Source organism: Diabrotica virgifera, chromosome 7 (assembly GCF_917563875.1).
Source record: "Diabrotica virgifera virgifera chromosome 7, PGI_DIABVI_V3a".
Lineage (NCBI taxonomy): Eukaryota > Metazoa > Arthropoda > Insecta > Coleoptera > Chrysomelidae > Diabrotica > Diabrotica virgifera.
The window spans coordinates 181190264-181208991 of record NC_065449.1 but is presented as its reverse complement, the minus strand read 5'-3'; the positions used below and the strand labels follow the sequence as shown (position 1 = coordinate 181208991).

Here is an 18728-nt window from a genome sequence, read left to right as displayed (position 1 = left end):
GTTCTAGCTGCACCACCACTGGTGACTCGCTCCATTGTCTCTTCGTTTTGTTTTATTTCCTGCGTGGTTAAATACTTATTCATATAGTTCCCACAAGTAGGGGCGAAATATACTATCCGGCAAGGCAGTGCGCCCTTGTCCACACTAAGGCTTGAATTACAAAGGGTTTCGTCAGTTCTCCGAGGGCTCCGTTTGCGGCCGTCTGACGCTAGACCGCTAGACCATTCATCACTAACACCAATCATCATGATTTTTGTCAAATGTTTTTGAACCAGTAGATTATTCTGTAAAAGCAGTTGAAAAATTATTAGCACTTTTCAAAACCAAAGAGCGTAACGTAGTAAAAGGAATACTTGAAAACTGAAGCTATATGTTTGTGACATCTTAATATAATTTACTATTCCCAATAAAAATAGTAAATTACTTGATGGATTTAAATTTAAATTACATTTAAAAAAATTCACAAGTAATATTGATTTACTTAACATAAAAAGTTTGATGTAAAAGCTTAGGAGGGGGTCTGGCGCCTTTGTTTAGAGATTAGGTTGGCGCCTTTTTTAGAATTTGGGTTGGCGCCTTTTTCATGAGCCAGTCCGGCCCTGATCGTAGCGTATATTGTCCACCACCCGAAACAACAAATAATAAACTGTAAATTACGATCTTCCCAGAACGCCGATTATAACGAAACTAAAACCAAATTGTAAAGCACATTCCAGTGATAGGTTAAAGCGATATACAAGGTCAAAAATTAAATTTTAAAATATATTTGCAGTAGAATTCTTATATCTGGCGTACAAAATACAATTTTTGGTGGACAAACGTCCACCATTTTATGTGATTTTAGAAAACTACGGAACGTATCCCTACTTTTTCAATGCAAGTTAAGTCTTTTTTTATGCGATTTTTTTATGCGCTTTTCTGTAGAACGTATCCACCGCATAAAACGAGACCTTACTGTATACAGACAGGATCTAAATTATGGAATAAATTCATTTTCTCTAAAATGGACGACTTTAGAGAAAAATACCGAAACAGGCCGATTTTTATTTTTAAATTACAATTTTTTGGCATATATTTCATACTAGTGACGTCGTCCATCTGAGCGTGATGACGTAATCAATGATTTTTAAATAGGAATAGGGGTTGTGTGGCACCTCATTTGAAAGGGTGTTCAATTCTCTATACAGTAATATAAACATTAATATCATTATTTATATAGGGTGGCCAAAATAATAATTTTTTAATTGAATTAATTGACGAAAAAAGAAGAATGTATGCAATTTATTTAACTCAAAATACATTCTATCGCCGTCAGAAAAAAGAAAAAAAAATGTTTATTTGGCAAATAAATATTGCTTTTCGCTTAAATTAAATGTTCAAACTGCCAAGAGGTAGGTGGGAGGCTGTTTGTGATTTAATTTAAGCGAAAAGAAATGTTTATTTGTGAAATAAACATTTTTTTTTTCTATTTACTGACAGCGGTACAATGTACTTTGAGTTAAATAAATTACATGCATTCTTGTTTTTGCGTCAATTAATTTAAATCAAAAATTATTTTTTTGGTCACACTGTATAAATAATGATATTATCGTTTATATTACTGAATAGAGAATTGAACACCCTTTCAAATGAGGTGCCACACAACCCCTATTCCTATTTAAAAATCATTGATTACGCCATCACGCTCAGATGGATGACGTCACTAGTATGAAATATATGCCAAACAATTGTAATTTAAAAATAAAAATCGACCTGTTTCAGGATTTTTCTCCAAAGTCGTCCATTTTAGAGAAAATGAATTTATTCCATAATTTAGATCCTCTCTGTATATTGACTTGCTAAAAAATGAGTGTGTGACATTGGACCGATGATGAAATTTTGCAATTAATTTCTCTTTATGAATGTTAACCACAAGTTATACAGGAACCGTGAAGAAAATTAAGGCAAGCTAGGCTTAACCAACTTCAAAGAAACACAAGAAATGGCAGATAAATTTATAACGAAAAGAGAATACAAGTGACTAGAATAGGCAGAAGAAAAAAAAGAGAGGCTTTAAAAAAACAAGTACCTACAAGAAATCCTAGAACATAACAACAGACAGGAAAGCAGAAAATTATATAAAAAAATAAAAGAAAGCACACAGTCATTTCGACCAAAATTGACAATAGCAAAGACAAGAACGGAGAAGTACTAACAAAGAAGCAAAACATTATAATGAGATGGAAAGAATACTTCGAGGTAAACCTAAATGCAGACAATGGAAATGATCAAGACGAGACAATATATTAAACGGCGGAGCAGTACAGCACACTGAAAATCCGAGTTATGAAGAAGTAGTTCAAATAATAGAGAAACTAAAAAACAGTAAAGCGCCAGGAACGGACGAAGTTTCGGCAGAATTGTTGAAATATATAGGATCCGAACTCTGGGGAACAATCCATTAATTGAAAAAGTTGGTATGGACCAAGGAGCAAGTGCTGGAGGAATGGGCAGTTGGTCTTATTCAGCCAATATATAAAAAATGAGATAAGAGGGAATGCCAGAATTACAGACCAATTATATTGCTAAATGTAATATACATAATCCTTTCTGGCATTATCTGCAATAGATTTTCAGAATACTCCGAAAATATAGTTGGTGATTATCAAAATGGATTCAGACCAAATAGAGCCACTACAGACAACATATTCATCCTAAGAACGATACAAGAAAAAGCTTATGAATACGACATAGAACTCTATATTATAATAAATATGTACATATATAGACTTTAAACAAGCTTTTGATAGTGTGAAAATAAAAACAAAATGCTGGAAGACCTCCGTAATCTAGGTATACCAAAAAAATATATCAGCCTCATAAAAATGACGTTGCAGGGTTCAAAAGCCGCAGTTAGAGTAGATGGAGAACTGTCTCCCCTGTTTGACATCAACATGAGGGTGAGACAGGGAGACGCACTTTCAACCATTCTGTTCATCCTAGTTCTTGAGGCAGTCATCAGAAAAACCTATGTAACCGGCCATGTAAGTACCAACACAGTACAAATTACTACATATGCAGAGACGATGTTGCCGTTATTAGTAGCAGCAAAATAGACTAATCGAAACGTTCGAGAAAATTGATCCTGAAGCACAAAAAAGAGGGCTTAAAATAATCATGACCATCAAAAGAACACCTGAGAATGAAAATAATATAGCAATAGACAACTATACTATTGAACGTGTGGATGCCTTCACATATCTGGGCACAGAAATCAATCCGAAATTAATGCACGTATTTCCAGTGGAAATCGTACATACTATGCTACTAAAAGGTTGATGACATCGAAATTATTAGACAAAAGAACCAAAATGACTATCTACAGAACATTGATTAGACCGTAGTAACCTATGGTTGTGAAACCTGGGTAATGACGAAAAGGGATGAATCCCAACTGAGGACATTCGAGAGAAAGATACTGAGAAAAGTATATGCTCCTGTGCAAGAGAAAGACGGCACGTGGAGAATCAGGAGAAACGACGAGGTTGATGAACTGAATGAAAGGTATGATATTGTAAGATTTGTGAAAAGTCAAAGACTGTCATGGCTGGGACATGTTCAGGGACAAGAAGATACTAAAACGACAAAGAAGATATTACAGTGGAAGCCAATAGGAAAGCGAAAAAAAGGAAGACCCAAGACGAGATGGTTGGATGACGTGGAAGACGACCTGAAAACAATGAATATAAGACAATGGAGGAAGAACACAAGAGAGATTTGAATAGAAGGATATAACCAGACAGGCAAAGACCCATCTAGGGTTATGATGCCAAAAGAAGAAGAAGAAGAAGAAGAAGAAGAAGAAGATGTATGATGAGATTCCAATAAAATTTAATAATTATGATGCAAACGAAATACAAGAAAGTTACACAATTTAATTTGCAAATCTGGTGTTTACTAAATCTAAAAGCAGTCCAATCTGCACAGCAGACATTCGAATAAAATGTTTGAATTGCTGTGCATCCTCTAACCGCAACTCATTTACAAGAGCTTAATCTGTCAAATTTCAAGAGCGTTAAAATGAGGTTGATCAACTGTATGACTGTTGATGTGAATCTTGGACTCTGAGACAATCGGAAACAAGAAAGATAGATGCCAATGAAATATTCTGTTGGAGACGAATGTTACGAATTTCTTGGACCGACCGCAGGACAAATAATTCAATTTTAAGGGAGCTAAAAGTTAGCCAACAACTCTCCAGTAAAGTCCATCTTTAACAATTAAACTATTTTGAAGAGCAAATACAGAAAACATGGAAAGACTGGAAAAGACTATAAGGAAAGGTGGAAGGCCGAAGATCTCGAGGAAGATCCCCAACTAGATGGATCGATCAGATTACAGGAATATGCAAAAGACCTATGCATGAGTTACAAGAAATGACCAGAGACAGAGATCTTTGGAGACGGACAATACACGACATCACGTCGACCACTATACTTCCTCCGGGGGGTCAGGATTGAAGAGAGATTTTGTTCTATGTTTTACCTACTGGTAATTCACTTTCTCTTTGCGCATTTCTAAGGTCCAAAATGTTTTCCCTTGTTTCCACTCTAGGGCATTGCTAATCTTTTCTCATTGATAAATTTAGTTACTTATACAATACCCTACTTAAAAAAAAGGTGAAAGATCTCGTTTCAAACATCCTTAATTGACAAAAACCACACTAAGATAATAAACACAGGAAAACGTGCGGTTTGAATCAAAAAAACTTATCTATTCAGCATAACTGCTCTAATAATATACAATTAGGTACGTTTTATATCACAAGTCAACAACAATAAAGATTGTTTATGTTAATAGTGGATAAAAAAATTTTTTTAATCCTTGAGTTTTCTACTAAAATGTCGAAAAGAGTGAGATTTGATAAAGATGAATATGAGGTATCATGTAAGTATTTAATTATATATCTTCTAAATTTTAAATAAGTGAATAATTTAAATATCTAGATGACTTTTGGAGAACTATATTATTGTAGTAAATTCTAATTGTGTAATGATTTTAACAACAAAAATTTTATAGTGAAACCTGCCTATTATACTTAATATCCCATTAAGTGATAAGGATTTCCCATTTATTCAAAGTAAAGTTCTCCCATTTTAGATACATTAACAGTTTATCAATACCTTTGGTTATTAGAATATTTAATGAAATAATATCGTTTAACGAATAAATTTTTGGTCTATACAGGGGGCTGGACGAAAACGAAACAGAGACACAGAGAAACTACAACAATTTTTTTGAAAAATCCAGCGATAGGGCAGATTCTGATTAGAGGGCGACACGTATTTCCGGTGTTTTCGATTATTTTACTTTCATTCCTAAGCCAGGGTCACTTTTTTAATGCCTCTCTCTCTCTCTCTCTCTCTCTCTCTCTCTCTCTCTCTCTCTCTCTCTCTCTCTCTCTCTCTCTCTCTCTCTCTTGCCATTTCCCCATTACTGAGGATCGTGATTTCTTCCAATATTCCTAACATTTTTTTTTCATTGGTCTCTATCTTCAGCTGCTCTAAGGCCGGATTAACCATTAGGCGGACTACGCGGCCGCCTAGGGCCACAAATGCAATAATTAATATTGAATTATTTAAGCAGTAATTAAAAAAAAATTAAAATGTTAAAAAATCAAATAGGGCTAACTGAAACAAAAAAAGAGAGTGGTTAATTTATTATTTCCAATCAAACTCAATTTTTTGCTTTGTCTTTCGTCAAATATCAGGAAAATAGAACCGACTTCAAGACAAATTAAGCAGTTATCTTCAAAGGCATTTTTATATTCCATGTTCTAATCATTCCCTCAATTTGGTAATCAATTTTGCAAGCAAATTTTGCTTAGAAGCTGGTAATTGTTTTGGTATGGTACGTTTTTTTTTTTTAATTTCTACCCACCGATGGGCCTTATAGTCCATTCACTCACGGTAAAATATTGCAAAACCTCCGGATTTTAAAGAAATATACCGTCAAAATACGTCCGGAAGTGGATAAACTGACTAATTCTAAGCAACTTTTGTTCAATAGAGTTTGTTCATCAAGTCAATACATTTTGAGTTATTTGCAAGTAAATATCTTCATTTTTCAACAAAAAATAACACGTTTTTAGACGGTTTTTCACAAATAACTCAAAAAGTAAGTATTTTATCGAAAAACTATTCTTAGCAAAAATATAGCTTTTAAAAAATTCAAAAAATGGTGTATGCGTGCAGTCTGTAGACCCAGTAGAAGCAGGGTTGTAGCTAGTGTTGCCAGGTTAGATTTGTTTTTTATCGGTACATAAGCAAAAACAAATCGGGATTTAGGGTTGTAGATCGGGACAAATAAACAACAATAGCCCAGTAAATAACCGTTTTGGAGTGTCATTTTCAGAGTCAACTCCGAATTGCATAAAAATCTGGTTTTAGGTTCTACTTACTGTCTACTTCAAAGTTGAACTTGTACCGTTGGTTGCTTTTACTTGGGGGGTGACAGTTACAGTTACCCCTTATCGGGGGTAAAAATCGCGCGTTTAAAGTAAGTCCCAAAATGGATCAACAGACTAACTCTCAGAGAGCAGAAACTTTTCTTCTATATAATTTTTAAACTAAGTCAATACTTTTCGAGTAATTTTATCGAAAAAAATATTCCTAGCAAAAATGTAGCTTTTAAAAAAACAAAAAAAATGTATGTTCAGAAAGTCTCTAAAACCAGTAAAAGCAAAGTTGTAGCACGTCAAAAATACGTTCTTATTCGTCAAATTCCATATCGAATTTTTCAACTTGAAATAACCAAAAAATTAAGCAATTTTCGGGCAAAACCTATTAAAATTTTTTAAAGTGTTTAAAAATATCTTTATTTTTGTTTTATATAAAAGTCTTTAGCATTAAAACTAAGCGAGTTACGCTCAAAATAAAGTTGGCTCCTTTTTTATAAAAAGAATCGTGAAAATCTCCCCCTATTTAACACCGTCAATAAAATGAATCGTTACCGCTTTACCATTTACTTTATATGTGTATTAGTGTATTGTTTATACGATCTGTAAGTTTTACCGGTTGGGAGTGCTTAGTTTTCAAAAAAAAATGGTTTTATAGTAAAAAAGAAATTTCTTAAAAATTGGAAAGTGCCCTTCTTTCAAAATAACTCAAAAAGTATTAGGGATACTACAAAATCTCAAGGAGTAAAAAGTATAAATATGATAGATTCATTTTGTTTTTCTGTAAGACAAAAATTGGTTAAAATATGGCTGTTCATATTTTGCATACACTCGTGATTAGTGACTCGTTCAGGCCTTTTCAATCATGTAAAAAATACATAAGTAAAGTAAATTGTTTGTAAAGCCGTAAAGATTAATTTCATTTGGGGTGCTAAGTCGAGGGAGATTTTCACGATTTTTTTACCAAACAAATAAGTCAACTTGATTTTGAGCATAACTAGCTTAGTTTTGATGCTAGAAACTTTTTTAAAATATAAAAATAAAGCTTTATTAAAAGAGTTTTAATTGTTTTTTTCCGAAAAGTTTCTTCATTTCTTGATTATTTCACGTTGAAATATTTCATTTGGAATATGACGAATAAGAACGTATTTTTTATGAGCTACAACTTTGCTGGCTGGGTCTATAGACTTTACGAGTTCACAATTTTTTTTCATTTTTTTATATTATGCTACCTACATTTATGCTAAGAATATTTTTTTCGATCAAATAACTTTTTGAGTTATTTGTGAAAATCGCCTGAAAGCGTGATTTTTTTGTCGAAAAATACACATTTTCAATCGTAAATAACTCGAAAAGTATTCTAAGTTAAAATTCTATAGAACTAAAAGCAACCAACGGCACAAGCCGTCCAAATTTTCATGCAATTCGGAGTTGATCCTGAAAATTACACGGTGTCGCCGTACTTCCGTTCATTTACTGGACTACAAGGTGTTTCTATAACCTGTATTTAATCCTACATAATAATAATAATCAGACGAAATTACAAAAAAAAAATCTTCGATTAAGTAAATTATTTATTTTTTATTAAAATTATATTTTTCATTAGATTTTGCCGCTTAGGAGTGCCTTGTTTTTATAACTTATCTAGTTATAAAATTTACTGTAAGTCCTCCTGAAATTGGTTTTCGTGGGTGAAAATCGGGACATTTAGTGTCCCGATCAGGTACAAATCGGTACACGTCCCCAGACTCCTGAAAATCGGGACGTCCCGCGCAAATCGGGACACCTGGTAACGCTAGTTGTAGCTAATGAAAAGTAGGTTCTTATTCGTCAAATTCCAAATCGAATATTTCAACGTGAAATAATCAAAAAATGAAGCACTTTTCATGGAAAACTCATCATAACTTGTTTAAATGTATAAAAAAGCATTATTCTTGTTTTTTAAAAAAATTTCTAGCATAAAAAGTAAGCAAGATACGCTCAAAATAAAGTTGATCCCATTGTTTGGGTAAAAAACTCGTGAAAATAACCCCCTAATTAGCATCCCAAATGAAATTAATCCTTACCGCTTGACTAGCTACTTTACTTATGTATTGTTTATATGCTCTGTGAGTTTTATCGGTATAAAGTGCTTATTTATAAAAGGGCTGTAGTAGGAAGGGCTTGAACAAGTCACTAATCACGAGTGTATGCATTTTTTTTATATTTGGCTTAATGCATCGACAACAACTAATGGCCATTGACATGGTACAGTGGATTTTTCCAATTAGGTACCTAGTGTAATGGGTAGTGTGTGTGTTGAGTAAATGTCTTGTTACTTAGCAAAGTCGTCATTGTTTTGCAAAGAGACGCTAATTGTATCGAACGTCTGCGGTCCCTCCGGTGAGTACCGATCCCACAAGGATAGAAACTATTTTCATTTATTAATTTTTAATAAATGAAAAATTCTCTAACCAGGGTATGCAAATTTTGAACAGTCATATCTTAACCAATTTTATCTTCCAAAAAAGCAGAAATCTGAAATATTCAGAAAAGCAAAACCTACATTTTTTTACTCTTTAAGATTTTTGGTACCACTAATAATTTTTAAGTTATTTGAAAAAAGGACATTTTTTTCAAAATTTCAAAAATTTGTTTTACTTTAAATCCCAATGTTTTGAAATATAAGCACTGTGAACCGGTGAAACTTACAGATCATATAAATAATATACTTATAAGTTTTTTCAAGATTTTCATAAATTTTCAAGATTTTTTTGCCAAAAAAAGGAATCAACATTATTTTAAGCTTTACTTGCTTAATTTTGATACTTGAAACTTGTTAAAAAAAAACAAAAATAAAACTTTTTTAACACTTTAAAAAAGTTGTGATGATTTTTCACCGAAAAGTGCTTCATTTTTTTGGTTATTTACGTTGAAATATTTTATTTGGAATTTGTCGAATAAGAATCTACTTTTCATTAGCTCCAGTTCTGCTTATACTGGGTCTACATACTTCACACATACATCATCTGTTTTAATTTTGTATACGCTATATATTTTCTAAGAATATTTTTTCAAAAAAATACTTAATTTTGGAGTTATGTATTTGCGAAAAACCGTCTAAAAATGTGTTTTTTTGGGACCGTTCAAGTATTACGTAACGCACGTTGGGGGGGGTCAAAAATTGCGTTACGTAATAGTTAAACGCCCATAACGCATCAAGTGCGTTACGTAGGGGGGAGGGGGGCCAAAAATCTTCAAAAATCGCGTTACGTAATACTTGAACGCTCCCTTTGTTGAAAAATGAACATATTCACTCGCAAATAACTCAAAAAGTATTGATTTAGTGAAAAAACTCGATAGAATAAAAGTTACTTAGAATTAATCAGTTTATCCAGTTCACCCCCGAAGGGGTGGCACTCATACCCAGGGCAAATCACATATCGACACAATATCCCTTTTTTTCTTTGGCATATTAGCTATGGACCATTAATGGGAAGTTGTTTCAAAATGTAAAAAAAAAAGAAAAATGATTTCTTTACATTGTCGTAATTTATTTCTGGAGTAACTACTCCCTAAAACAACATAAATATCTGTAAATTTGTTTTAAGTAAATGGTAGCTATAAAGGGGCCTACTTCTTATGGCCGCCTAGGGCCCCATGATGCTTTAAACCGTCAAGATCTTCGCAGAATGAGTTTGTAGCTGAACATTCTTAATTTGGTTGGACCATTTAAATGGTGTTCGTCCTCTTGATCTTCTCTCCGGAACCTCTCCAGAAACAATTAATCTTTCCAAACTACCGTCACCTCTGCGAATCAAGTGACCGAAGAATTGCAAAATTCGTTGCAGACATATTGTCATCATCATCATCATCATTGGCTCGACAGCCCTTTCTGGGTCTTGGCCTGTTCCAGGATTTTTCTCCACTCTGATCTGTTTCGTGCTTTTTTTCTCCAGTTTTTTATTTTTAAGGTTTTTATATCATTTTCTATTTGTTCTAAATATCTCAGCTTCGGTCTTCCTCTTGTTCTTTTTCCTACTGGCATCTGTTTGAATATTTTGTTTGGTATTTCGCCTTCTTCCATTCTTTCTACATGTCCCATCCAACGCAGCCGTCCTATTTTAATGAATGTTATGATATCCGGATCCTGGTATATTTCGTATAGTTCAAAGTTGTACCTTCTTCGCCAAATTCCATTTTCTTTTGTGCTCTTATATATGTGTCGCAAGATTTTTCTTTCAGACATATTGTAGACAGCCTTTTTTTAATCTCGAGTTGGTTTAAAATAAACGTTTGTCCTATGAGCTGTCCAAGGTATGTGCAGCATTCTTCACCATCACCACATCTCAAAGGCATCGATTTTTTGGCTCTCGCGTGCGCGAGGAGTCCAAGTCTCTGCCCCGTATAGAAATATTGAGAATACAAGGGCATTCACCAGTCTTATCTTGATATCTTGAGAGATAGATCTGTCTTTTCAAACTTTAGTTAGGCGACTCATCGCATTTTTTGCCATGCCAATACGTAACCGAACTTCTGCTTCACAGTTACCATCGTTAGTTATACTAGATCCGAGATAGACAAAGCTGTTTACTATCTGGTATTCCTGTAACATGTTAGTCAGTTGAATAGTGTGGAATCTGTTGACCACCATTATTTTTGTCTTAGCTTTATTGATTTTCAGACCAACTTTACTGCTTTGGTACAACTCTTCGCAGGAGATCAACCAGTTCTTGCTCATTTGCTGCTATAGGTGTAGTGTCATCAGCAAATCCTAAATTGGAGATTTTAATACCAGCCACTGATACTCCACCGGCCCATCCTTCTAAAGCCATCCTCATGATATCACCATAAATGTGTTCACCATAACTAGCCTCTACGCGGCTGGTTTCGTATCCATCATACTCGCATCATAATGACCATCATTAAATGCTCGTTGCATAATATACTATTTTATCAACTTCACGTCTTAAATCAATTACTTATCAAATGCACCACCAATATTATTTAATAAACAACACAAAATATTCCTGAAGCCGTGTCAAATATTGAAAATTGTCACTGTCTTGTCAGCACGTTATGTTCGACTGAGTGCATTGCATGACAAAGATAGCGAATGTTCGATTTGGAAAATATCACCACGGACATGGTGTTATTTTAAACTAGTATATATTTTTAAAAAATTTAAACGCATAATGAAAGATTACATTATTACCGAGGGCCAAAAGTCCCTTAGAATAAACAAAAATTTTCTTTTGAATTTTCACTTATTTTTCACCCCTGTAACTTATTAAAATAAACATTATTTCTCAGGGACTTTCGGCCCTCGGTAATAATGTAGTCTTTCATTCTGCGTTTAAATTTTTTTAAAATACTTATTAGTTTTCTCAGGATGCGAAAAAACGAATGCATTTGAATAGCACTAGTGAAAAATTTTGCACACATCTCCTTAACAACAAAATAGTTGTAGTGAAGCCTGCTTATTATAATATCGGTGATAATAATATCCCATTTATCCGAAGTAAAGTTGTCCCATTTCAGATACATTAACAGTTTATCAATACTTTTGGTTTTTAGAATATTTAATATAATAATATCGTTTAACGAATAAATTTTAGGCATATACAGGGGGCTGGACGAAAACGAAACGGAGGCGTTATCAGGAACTATAGGTACAACAATTTTTTTGAAAAACACAGCGATAGGGCAATTTCTGATTAGAAGGGGACACTTTTTCCAGTATTTTCGATTATTTTACCTTCATTCCTAAGCCAGGGTCACTTTTTTAATGACAATGGGGGTCAAATAAGATATTGCTTGAAAGTCCCTGCAATTGCACACAGTATTAATGGTAGATAGTGGCGAATAATTTCAACATGTGATTACTAGGATTACCGAAACGTGTAAGGAATACGGACTGACGCGAAACACGACAAAGACAAAAGTGATGATTGTCATCAACCAACCATCAATGTTGATGAAATGTTTCATAGGTCTGGATCCCGCGTATGAAAAAAAAAGTTGATTAATAGCAAGCTGAAAATTTGTTAATAGCTTAAGAGTGTCTAGTCGGATAAACTTTGATATATGGGAACACTGGAACAGGGGCAGTTTAAATTGTGGAACAGGTTAAAAATTTGGAACGGTCAGACCACGAAAACGGCACATTTATTTTGTCCGACAGAACAGACTTAAACTCTCCGAACAGAGATTAAACTCTCATGCAAAAATAAGGCTGCTATTTTTCACCTGTCATAATTCCTGTCATTTGACATATTCTACATGTTCCACTCATTAAAACGCCTATTTGGTGATAAATAGCAGTCTGATTTTTGCATGAGAGTTTAATCTCTGTTCGGAGAGTTTAAGTCTGTTATGTCGGACAAAATACATGTGCCGTTTTCGTGGTCTGACCGTTCCAAATTTTTAACCTGTTCTCCAATCAAAACTGCCCCTGTTCCAGTGTTCCCATATATCAAAGTTTATCCGACTAGACACCCTTAAGCTATTAACAAATTTTCAGCTTGCTAATAATCAACTTTTTTTTCATACGCGGGATCCAGACCTATCATAGTTATTCCTAAAACTCAAAATCAAAGTTTCATGTTAGGTATATGTTTTTGAAGGTTAGGCTCTAAAAATAGAAATTTCACCGTGATTGGTCAATGGAAGTGATAGATTATTTGTGTATTTATTATTAGCAGGTATTGAACGAGACAATTAATAAAATCAAAAAAAAACCAACAAACACTATACCCCATTCCACGAATATACGACCTACTTGGATTATCGCGACAACGAATATTTTATTGTGCAAAATATGAAGAACCAAACTAAATTGCAAATTATATTGTTGTCTATTGGAGTAATTATTAGAGCAAAATACTTTCGTACTTTTTATGTTGCACACTAAAATATTCGTTGTCGCGATAATCCAAAACAGTCGTATATTCGTGGAATACACCATAATTACAATACGTACTAATCAACTGTAACTTCGATAGCCTATTGTTGAGAGAAAATGGTAGTTCCCCACAAGCGCAATATAATATACACAAATTCAAATTGGTTGGTAAATAATTCAAAACGAAAATAAAGGAAATATATAGGTAATAACATATAAAAGGTAAAACCACTTATCGATAACTTGTCGAATTCGAGGCACGAGGGAAGGAACCACGATGTGTGCACACTTCTGGTCTGAATGCGTCTGTGTTCCTTATATGTCATGGGGGAAGAATCTCGGGTTCAAGTGGTACCCGCCAGACCGATCTCGCATTCCTCAACCGCGATATCGATAAGAGGAACTCATGGACAGCGGAAAAGGGATACATGCTTTTCGAACTATTTTACACAACCAAATTAATTTCTGGGTTTTTCAAACATTATTAATCTCATGAGAATCATAAAAAAAATCATAAAAAAATCACCCAACGTTTATTTATTTAACACCTTTATAAAGACTGACTTCATTTACGGAAAAATGCAAAAACTACATACAAAAGCTGAACTCTTCACCTTTAAAACATATTTTTGATTTTTGTTGATATGACACTATGATCAAAAGATATCGAATTTTAACAGTCACGGGTCCAGTTGATGCACATTTTATTAAAAAAAAATTTCACTGTCAGTCATAATCGCCGGTCGCTTTAAGCATTGTTTCTAAAAGAACGGTTAATTATACACAAAAAGTGCTAAACAGCATTTTTGTTCAAAATTATTTGTTACATTTATTTGAAACATTTTTTTATAAGGTGTACATCGTATTCTTGGTAAATCGATGCCCCCCCTTCAATATAAGGGGGCTTTAGAAGCAGCAAACTTCGGGGAAGCCCGAAGGCAGAAGCAGCAAACTTTTTGCATCTTTTGGGATTACCAAATTTGACAATCTCAGCAAAATTCAGCACATCTCGTTTTATATTAAACCGGTTTTATAACGTTCTATTCCTTTTCATTCATAATCGCCACTCCTTTCTATTGTGTAAGTCTTCATCCTTAAATTTCCTTCCGACATCGCCTTGGAGATGTCATTTATCCATGTGCTTGCTGGTCTTCCTCATTTTCGTTTATCTGTCGAGTCCATTTAGAATTCTCCTTTCCTCCATTCGCCGTACGTGTCCATACCATACTAGCTGTTGTCTTTCGATGTCATAGACAAATCGTTTTTAGAGATTCGTTCGTTTCGTTTTTAGAGATCAAATCTCTAACTTGATTAGTTCTGGATTGTTAAAATAATAACAAATATTTAGTTGGAGTACAAAGTAAAAGGTACCTACAAGTTGGGATATCATCTAGATCAGGGGTTCTCAATCTGTGGTACATGTACCCAGTGGCGTAGCGTGAGTGTCGGCCGCCCGGGGCGGAAGACAATTTTGCCGCCCTCTTATTTAGGTATTTTAATTTATTGTATAACATTACATACATTAATTATAGAGAACTTTTCGGCAAGAACAGTCATCATTATTTTGCATTATAGAGGTTGGATTTTAAATAAAAAAGTTTATCTAAGTTTTACAATCACGTTTATTAATACAAAAATTCTTTTACTTTAACCAATTAGATATATTGATATAGGTAACTTATAGTCGGAATAATTAAAGAATACCCATGAACGATCGGATCAATCACTTATTTTGTATTCAAGGGTACCTATATGGCTTTTCATCGATTGTCATTTGTTTCGAGCTTCTGTCATGTGTCACATAATATTAATATATCTATGTCATACGTCTTTGGTTTGTATTATTGTAGATACCAATAACGTATGTCGTAGATATATTAATATTATGTGACATATGACAGAAGCTCGAAACAAATGACTGTGAATGAAAAGCCCTATACGCTGTGAGCTCGTACGTAGAGGGGATATTTATAAGTTCGCGAGCGCCAGTAGTGACAAGTCTGTAAACGTTTACCGGAAATTTGACATAAATGTCAAAGTGATTAATTTAAAATTAAAATTAAAAACATTAATTATAAAAATATTAGTTGGTCAAAGCTGTTGTATATATTTTTACCTTAAATATACTTACGTTTTAAATACTGAATTAACGTTTTTTTAATGTTCCGTAATATGTAATTATAAATTAATCTATTAATCTTAGCGCCATCTACACGATAATTGTGAAAGTATCCGAAGTAATAAATTAATATTTCATCAATAGAACGTCAAAATGATTAGCAAAAACTTTAAAAAATCTATTACAATTTAATTACTTTTTAGCGTTGTAACTATTAAGCGATAACAATTAAATAATAAATTTAAAAATTTCCGGTCTTTTAAGCCTTTAAAAGTCTTTTATTGCACCATCAATGTCTATCGCATCACCCACCTCTTGCTCAGTAGACAAAATAGCCAAATTAGTTAGTCTTAGAGTACTCATTGTCGATCTTAAATAATTCTTAATTATTTTCAATTTTGAAAAACTCCTTTCACAGAGGGCATTGCTTATTGGGCATTGGGCAGGGTATCTTCCAGCTTGGATTTAACAATAAATTTAAGTAATTCAAGTGAGTCTGCATTAATTAATTTCGTTGCCTGTAGTAGCAACGAAAGTCCGCCGTCAAAGTTTGTCCAGCTTGAAACCCTGCTCTCAATTGCGTCAGATGCTAGATTACATTCAGTGTTGTCTGGAACTAATAATATAGCCTGCGTTAGTTAAACAAACTTATCCGTTAAATTCTGTTGCTGTTGAAAATGCTCACGAATTTCTACAATAACTCTATCTTTACGAAGAAAACAACTTTCGTCTCAACTCATTTTTCCGTCATCGAAAATATGCTTTCTTGTTATGCGCCTGCGAGGTTTTATGGAAATTCCAAGTTCTTCACACATATTTTTGCATAACCTACAGCACCATTTGCCAATTCCTCTCTTTTCTCTGTCAATATGATCTGCAAAGCATTTACTTTCTGAGCGCACAATATTATGTCAAGTCCCCTTGTTTGTAAATATTTTTGTGCATCATTCACTTCATGTAGCACCGGTTGCCACAGGCCCCAAAAACAAAGAAAGGAAAATGACTGCCTAGAAACTAGTAAAGCACCTGCATCTGTTCTAGTGTTTAAGCTTTCACCTGCCTTTGTCAGTTTTTCCAAAGTAACGAGAATGTCTTTGTAATGATGCCATGTCACATTTACGGCGTAGCCTCTTGCACTCCACCGCGTTTCTTGAATCCTTCTTTTGCCTGTAGCTGCTATCAGAACTTCCCAACGATGTGTCGATGAGAGAAAAAAAGAATAGCAACGTTCTAAAGTGCCGAAAAAAGTTGTGCTGATTGTTAGTCCACAAGTCAGTATTGAGACCGTGCAAGTTCGGCAAAGCGACCCCTATTTCTACGCTCTGTACTATTATTCGCACTTTTAATTATATTGGCCAATTATATTAGTCCTGGTTACTGGATAATTGTCAAGGCCATAGTCCAAAAAAAAATAATAAGAAAAAATAAGATTCAGGTTATGTTATAAAAACATCAACAATTGTATGTAGTAAATAAAATTAGTTATTAAAATGCAGTACTGCAAGCAAAATACAATTAATTAAATTTACCTTTATATCATAATTGCATATCATATCAATATTGTGGAGCAATAATATAATTTTTCTGCTTCATTGACAGAAGGTATGAAATATACGTCAATTTGACAATTTCAATTGACAATATGAATTATTTAAGATATAGTATTTTTACTACAAAAGCGATATTACGTAGGTCAAAATTTTTGACGTAAGAGAACTGTCAAAACATTAGAATGTGACTTTTCATTATAGCCATGTTTATAATAAACATGGCAATAATGAAAAGTCACATTCTAATGTTTTGACAGTGCTCTTACGTCAAAAATTTTGACCTACGTAATATCGCTTTTGTAGTAAAAATACTATAGTTGCAATATTTCTCCGCGACTCGCGCAGGGTCGTTTCTCGTTTCCCTTTCCAAGTACTTGCACACCGCGAATAGACGTTGTTGCCAGTCGCTACAAAATATCATTAAAAAAAAAGGAGTTCCCCGAATTCGTCACAAAATAAGGAATGAAAAATTCCGAGCTCCTTTCAATCGGTCCGAATTTGCAGTTGCGATAAAAATATAAAATGGTTCAAATATTTACAAAATATTTTTATTATTTATTGTTAAATTTTTCCGCCTCGTAAAAAGTGCCGCCCGGGGCGGCCCGCCCCTGCCGCCCCCACTACGCTACGCCGCTGCATGTACCACTGGTGGTACATAATATCATTATTTGGGGTGGTACACAAAACACAAAAACACAGCCAAAACAGTGGCGGCTCGTGACCTCAGTATCCGGGTAGGCAACACATATGGTGTATAATAATATGTACATACCTATATATAGGGTTACCATAATTTATTAAGGCCAAATCCGGACAGGGGCAGTCCAAGAAAAAAAAACATATCATTGCTCTTGCCTTTTGACACCCCCAAAGTTAGTATTAGTATTATCAGCACAAAGGAAAACTACTTTTGAATCAATAGAGTACTTTTTAATACATTTTAAAACATGTTCTACTAAAAGATCAGATGTTTCACCTGGAAGTTCATCAAAAAATATAAAAGTTTCACGTTGACACCTTCATTTTGCTAAAAATAACGAACACATACTGGAGTCAATTTGATCTCGTTTCTATTTGAACTATCAATTGTAACCGTAATAAAATTTGCATCTTTGAGATCTGCGAGTAATTTGTTCAATATGTTTTTTTAAATATTTTTTTAGTAAAGAAAAAAATCCGGACATTTCTCATATCCGGACGCCAATCCGGACCTGTCTTTCAAATCCGGACTGTCCGGACGAAATCCGGAGGTATGGTAACCCTACCTATATAGGTACAGGGTGTTTGGTAAAGAATGGGCCATAGCTTAACCTTACATTCCTGAGCTTAAAATTGGTCGATTTAAGCTAACTTACCTTAGTACCAAAGTTGATAATAACCGAAATACAGGGTGTCAAACTTAAACTTTTATTTTATTTATTCCTGAATATTACCTGACAGACATGGGATAACAACACGAAATTTGGTAGGTAAGCGGGGTTTTTTGGGATTAGAAATCTAAATTTGCCACCAAAAATGATCTATTACCCAGAGGGCGCTACATACGTCTTTCAGCGCTCATTTAATACGTTCAATTTTTTTTATCTCCCACGCCACGTAGTTTTTGAATCAACGTTTTTATTCTGTTAATATTTTTACTTTAAAAAGGTATACTACATTCATCTCGCTAAGCTCAACTGTGTTTGAGATAAACGCATTTTAATTCTGCGATACAACATAATTTTTTGCATAATATCATTG

The 18728-nt window shown here is 33.9% G+C and overlaps 1 protein-coding gene across 2 annotated transcripts in view; it reads left to right on the top strand.

Annotated features, from left to right (window-relative positions):
• Positions 1–4806: 4806 nt before the first annotated feature.
• LOC114326172 (cell cycle control protein 50A) overlaps positions 4807–18728 on the top strand; it is a 91851-nt gene continuing 77929 nt past the window's right edge. Inside the window, exon 1 of one of the 2 annotated variants that reach the window (XM_028274431.2) lies at positions 4807–4926. In XM_028274431.2, the coding sequence (XP_028130232.2) occupies positions 4830–4926 (97 nt within the window). In that variant the 5' untranslated portion in view covers positions 4807–4829. The remainder of the gene's footprint in view (positions 4927–18728) is intronic. The other variant, XM_050655628.1, reaches the window with a different exon arrangement.